The sequence below is a fragment of the Lissotriton helveticus genome, chromosome 4_1 (genome assembly GCF_964261635.1).
Source record: "Lissotriton helveticus chromosome 4_1, aLisHel1.1, whole genome shotgun sequence".
In the NCBI taxonomy this organism is placed as follows: domain Eukaryota; kingdom Metazoa; phylum Chordata; class Amphibia; order Caudata; family Salamandridae; genus Lissotriton; species Lissotriton helveticus.
In genome coordinates this window covers 1,530,291,389-1,530,297,388 of record NC_136063.1, presented here as the reverse complement: position 1 = coordinate 1,530,297,388, position 6,000 = coordinate 1,530,291,389, and the positions used below count along the sequence as shown (strand labels likewise).

Below are 6,000 nucleotides of genomic sequence, written 5' to 3'. Positions count from 1 at the left end.
GCCTCACGGGAGTAACACCATGGGAGTTTACAGACTGGTACTCACCTGTATCCTCAGGTTCTCATCATTAGCAACGACCAACTTATAAATCAAATAGGTCGTGAGGAAAAATAAACAAAATGTGTGTTCAGGGTGATATGTGTGACCCTATAAGGAGTACCGGGATCTGGCGTTGAAAACCCGGTGCACCTAGTCCAAAAACGAGCTAGACCCACTAGCTGTACTATTTTATTCCTTGCTGTGTGTCTGCTAAATTAAAACCAACTCACTACCTATTTGATTTATAAGTCGGTCGTTGCTAATGATGAAAACCTGAGGATACAGGCGAGTACCAGTCTGTAAACTCCCATGGTGTTACTCCTGTGTGGCACTGACAACTTTTCCTCACTTTTTTTCACCTCTAGGTCCTCTTCACACCTGTGGGAGGGTCTTACTAGCAGATACAGCAACACATATTAGGTTTTAAATTAGTGATTGAGGTCACTCTATGGCAGAAGGGAGATACTAATTCACTGCCGCGTCACATAAAATTGTGTGATTGTGAAAATATATGGTGGATGTCCATAATAGTCCAGACAGTAGACAGAACAGGTCCTTTTTTGTGTTGACATTTGTGAGAGGCTGGCGACCTGTTCTCTTTCACCCCCTTGGCTCCTAGTTGTGGAAAATATATAACCCCACAAAAAAAACAAAGGAAACTTTGCATTCTGTATTTTCGAAATGGCCACCACCCTGCATGATGCAACATATATTGCCTTATCATGTGCCTGTGACAGCAGGACAACGTGTGTAATGCCATCTGGTGGCCATCTTGAAAGTATGGAAAGCAATGTTTCATTGCTTTCTAAGCTTTTAACATAACTGCCGTGCATTAGCAAAAGCCAATCGAATGACTCGATGAACATTGGTAAAATGAGTATCAATGCCCAACACCTGCACAAACTGAGTATTGACCTTAGTGTAGATGGTCCTATAGAACAAGCAGTTTCTGTAGTAAGGGTGAATGGTATACAAAGCATTAACCTCCTTTTGAAATGCAGCCGATTTGGGGGTAGGGAAGGAGGTTGAACTCCAGGAAACTTTTTATAAGTGAGCATAGGGAGCATCCAGATTATAATTTACAAATTCAGTTTTCAGGTATCTTTAGGTAGTATGTACTAGAGACTATCTGTACATGCCTGATTCTGCTATCCCGCACCATGCAGCAGCGATATAAAACGGTAAGACCATTAATCGGGAGCACTGGAAGGAAAGATGGGTACAGGGCTCTACCTCACTTTGGAGAAAAAAATAGAAAACACCAGCCTGACATATCTATGTTGATAAAACTCAGATTGCGTGTAATTCCAAAATGAGGAAAACGTTTTCCTCAATTTGAGGCCATTTGAATGAAAAAGTCATCAGCAAAAGGCCACAGGGAACAAGAAACAACACGAGAAAGGATAAATACTGAGACACACTGAAAATGAATTATCACTCGTGTTGGTGTGTACCCCAAAAACGAAAGATCACTCAAAAGGAAGGAATATTTTAAGATATCTTAAGTGAATGATTAAACGGGAGCGGTCAGTATATTGAAGTCATCAAATATGGATTATCAGCCAGTAGGGAGGTTGATTAGAGACTAGGGGAAATTAATGATCACTCAGAAGGAAGGAATGTTTAAAAGTATGGGAAACTAATGATCAATTAGATGATGTTACACTTTGCGGAACCTGAAGTGAATGGGCATCGAGAGGGTGTAAATGTTTGGAAATAGCAGAAATGTATGATTACCATGAAGATGTTGATGATAATGATACTCTGTGCTCTAAATAGGCAGGTGCTGACAGGTACTGGGTACCAGCATTTCTTCATTTGAAAGGGAGAGTACCAGTGCTTAATTTGAGTCGCTGGTTTCCGGTGCTCGGCACCGGCACTTAATTGTTAGCACCAGTGCTTATGACAGTCTGCCACATGGTGGTGCTCTCTGCCTTATTTAGATATGAGCACCACAAAATCTGTTAATTCATTTGCTATACATTAACAATGACTAGTACCTGCCACAGCAGCAGCCGGTAGTGGGAGTACCGGCCGGGCGGTGACGTGGGGAGGGGGAGGGGCAGGGTGGGGGGTAGTGATGTATGGATTACGGACCTTAACAGTTAAGTAAACATGAAAATAAATAAAACAAATTTCTTTGCGCGCACTACATCACCAAATGCGATACAGTGCGCGCAACGAAATTCGTTTTATTTATTTATATGTTTACTTACCTGTTAAGGTCCGTAATCCATACATTACTACCCCCCCACCTTGCCCCTCCCCCTCCCCACGTCACCGCCCGACGGTACTCCCACTACTGGCCGCGGCTGCCTGCCACCCAATCTATTCTTGTCTGGAATGGAATGAATTGTCATACAGTGTGATGGTTAGTAATCATGTTGATGCTGTGACTGGCAGCGCTGGCTGGGGCAATGAATGGGGAAAGCTGCAGTAACCTGACAAGGTCCACAACACCTATTTGTTTTTACAAATTCAGCACTGGAGAGTACCTCCTGTCCTCAACAGTGATGCAATACCTGTAACGGGACAGTACCTGCACTATTTAGCAGCAGATACTCTGGTACAGTGAGCACCTGAACTTCTATAGTTCTATTTCAAGCATCGGTAATACTGGAGGCGATGAATGACCCAGAAGGAATTAACGTTCAGTGGTACCAGATGTGAATGGTCACACGAAAGACATGGATGTCTGTAATTATCCAGAAGTTTGCCGTCAGCCAGTAGGGAGGCTCTTCTGAAAGTTAGGGGATGTGGTCTATTATATAGCAGAGTTTAGAGCAGTGATACTCAAATTACGGCCCAGGGGGCGCATGCGGCCCTAGTAACCGTTACATCCAGCCCCCTGATGAACAGAAGAACTGGGCTGCTGTTCACTCTACTCAGCACTAACATTAAAAAGATGTTAAATATACAAGCAAGCATTTACTTAAAGGTAAAGAAAGTAAGTAAGTAGTTTGTCTTGCACCACTTAACTTCAGGAATACATTCATTTTTAAAGCCTTCTTGCAGCAAAAGTGCAAATATATGATACGGTCTCTTCAAAATTCAGAAAGTGTATTTCACTAACATGCAGAACAATTTCACTTTAGTATATCAGATTCTATCAGTTCATTGAGAAGTATTTTTAAGTGATAGTTTTCAAATATGAATTTAGACACCTTCATTCTCCCACCTTACCCTAACAACATTGCCAATAGTGGCAAGTCAATTGCTATGTGCACTCTTACGGTGGTCTTAGTTCCTATTAAACATGAGCAAAATTATAGTTTATTAAATCAAACACAGGAGAAGGTTTTGTACAGTGCACATCCTGAAGTCACGTATTTCGAGGTCCTCTTATATGTGATAATAAAAGATAAAGTAGGAAAAGTGTAAAAAAAATTGACTAGGATCACACCATTTGGAAAATTGTGGAACTGGGATTTATTTCAGGTTTCCTGTTTTCACATTGTGCAGTTCAGCCACTTTCACGGCCCCTTTACCCACTTTACTGTTCCGCCTCCCCATCTGGATCGACAACCTGCCAGCATTGATGTGGCCCTTGATCACATCACAGACCCATTTTTGTGGCCCATGGGAGAGTTTTTGCGAGTACCCGTGGCCGTAGATGTATAGAGTTGTGTGGTGGTGCCACCTGAACTTTTTCTATACTAGCCAGCTCTGATCTGTATTTGTATGTGCCTGCAAGTGAAAAACATAAAAAGCTGTGAAATCCTGCATTTTTACCTATGGCACTCTAACCTTAAAACAGCAACTATGTGAAGAAATCACTTTAAAGGCGTTTATAAGTATGTAAATTGTGTCTACCTGACTGTTAAATCAAAGTGGGGGATAACAGGCATGTTTAAAAAAGAATACTGAGGGTTTTACACAAATTAATGTTCATCTACCAACTCTTGCACATTCCGGAATAGTGAAATGTAAAGAAATGACCGGTATTTTTGCCCGGGAAAGGTGGCGACCCTACCAGGATGTCTCTGAGACTGGTTGGCATGAAGCAGAGTGCTCGAGCCCGCACAGCCCTTGTCCCTGGCTGCTGGGCACTGCGGGGCTGCTCATCTTCACCAAGGGATGCTGGTCCCGCCCCTCTCCTCAGGCCCCGCCCCCTGCAGCTCCGTTCAAAGGGGAGATCAGAGAAGGAGCTGCAGCAAAGTGCAGCGGAGCGGCCGCCAGCGCGGGATCAGTGCACAAGCACGGCATAACAAGACAAGAGACGGCGCGGGGACAACGGCACAGAGGAGAAGAGACATCTGGGAGAGAAGCAAGAGGTGATAAGGGCTGAAGAATAGACAGCAGGAGGCAAGAGAAGAGACACGCGGGGGAGCCTGGGGAAGTCACAAAAGACGGGAACAAGGAGGCGGCCGGACAGACAGAAGAACTGGACGAAGAGCCACGGAGATCCCGGGGAAAAGGCAGTTTTGAGCCGGCACCGGCTACCTGCCCCCATCTCTTCGGACAGCGAGCGCCCAGGGGCGCGTGTCGTGGCGCTATACGACCCTCCTGGTTCACTCGAGCACTTCTTGCGCCGGGCTGGAGGGGAGCATTTTGGATTAAAAGGCCGGAGGGGTGCGCTGCACCAAGGAGGTGCGCGAAACTACCTGCTCCATAAATTCGTGTTATATATATATATCAAATTTTAAAAACAGACTGTTCCTGATAATGGCTGAGCAGTCGAGCACTCTTTTCAGCTGCTCTTCGCAGGTACATTCCTCTCATGGCTCGCCGGTCTGATTCATCTGCCCCTGGAACTTTCAAAAGAGCAGACGGCATTTTTTAAGTCTTTTTCCATTTGTCCTTTCCTCTCAGACGAGCCTTTGCATCTAACCTCGGATAATCACAGGAATCAGAAGCCCCGCGCAGACAGACACCCGCCGGACTGGCTTGTATGTTTTTTCTTTCACCACCTGAAGGAATTGTGGAAAGTGGTCAAAGTTTCCCGGAGGACGGGAGTCGGCCCTGTCCCAAATAAAAGCCTCGAGGGGCCGCGAAGCCATCACCATGCCATCACACTACGTCCGTCTGGTCCAGTGCCTGCTGCCTGCCCTCTTCCTGCACGGTAAGCATGCGTCTACTCACGTGTTTGTGCGTGTCTCTTGAACGCTCGTACAGCTGGCTGCAGTGACCAGTAGAGTTTTACAACTCCTGGATGAAAGGGTGAGTCGATGAAAGGAGAAAGAAGCAGGACCTCTGGGATGCAGACATGTGCCCTGCAGATTGCAGATCCCTTAAATTGTCGCACTGTCCCACTTGGCTGTCTCGGATGCATTTTCTATAGGGTTCTTGTCTCGCCAATGATAATCCCCGCAAAGGCCACACACTTGCTCTGGGGCTGTCTCACTAGACTTCAGCGAGCGCGTTGAAGGCCAGGTTTAAGCACTTCGGCGCGTCTTTCTTCCGGGATTCCTGCGCCTGGACAGTGGCGGTAGGATGGGGCCTCCCGTGGGAGCCCGGCGGGTGTTAGTGCCACGAGCCACTCCGGGCACCCACAAAGAGCTGTAGATGATATGAGAGCGACTCGTGCTCTGAGGTTTCTCTCACTCCCTCGGGTCCTTTCCACACCCGACCCTCCGGGCCTGGCGGGTAGGCGCCCGCTTCTTTTAATAACTCCCCCATGACTATTGTTTTCAGTTTCCATTCTAATATTTCAAAACAGCGCTTGGAAAGAAATTCCCCCACGCTGCGCTTGACATACTAATGACAGAATGTGCGCTATGCTATGCACGTGGCAATTCTCCCTTGTTCTAACGTCCCTCTTGTAAAATTGGGAACCAGCTGCCTTTGGAAGTGTCAAGAGGTGCTGTAGTTGAAAGTGGGCGCTATCTGCAAAAGATAAACAAATACGCAATGCAGGCTTACCTTCAGCCTTATGGGTCATTTTCTCAGGTCAGAGGGTCTAATCATGATCACGATGGACAGAGAGAAGGGAGAAGCTTTCTGTGGAGTGGTGTTGCCTGC

The 6,000-nt window shown here is 46.1% G+C and overlaps 1 protein-coding gene across 1 annotated transcript in view; it reads left to right on the top strand.

Moving 5' to 3' along the window:
* The first annotated feature begins 4,188 nt into the window (after positions 1–4,188).
* The window catches only part of APCDD1 (APC down-regulated 1), an 85,716-nt gene continuing 83,904 nt past the window's right edge, over positions 4,189–6,000 (top strand). The window contains exon 1 of the mRNA XM_078688149.1: positions 4,189–5,101. Within this exon, the coding sequence (XP_078544275.1) occupies positions 5,044–5,101 (58 nt within the window). The 5' untranslated portion in view covers positions 4,189–5,043. The remainder of the gene's footprint in view (positions 5,102–6,000) is intronic.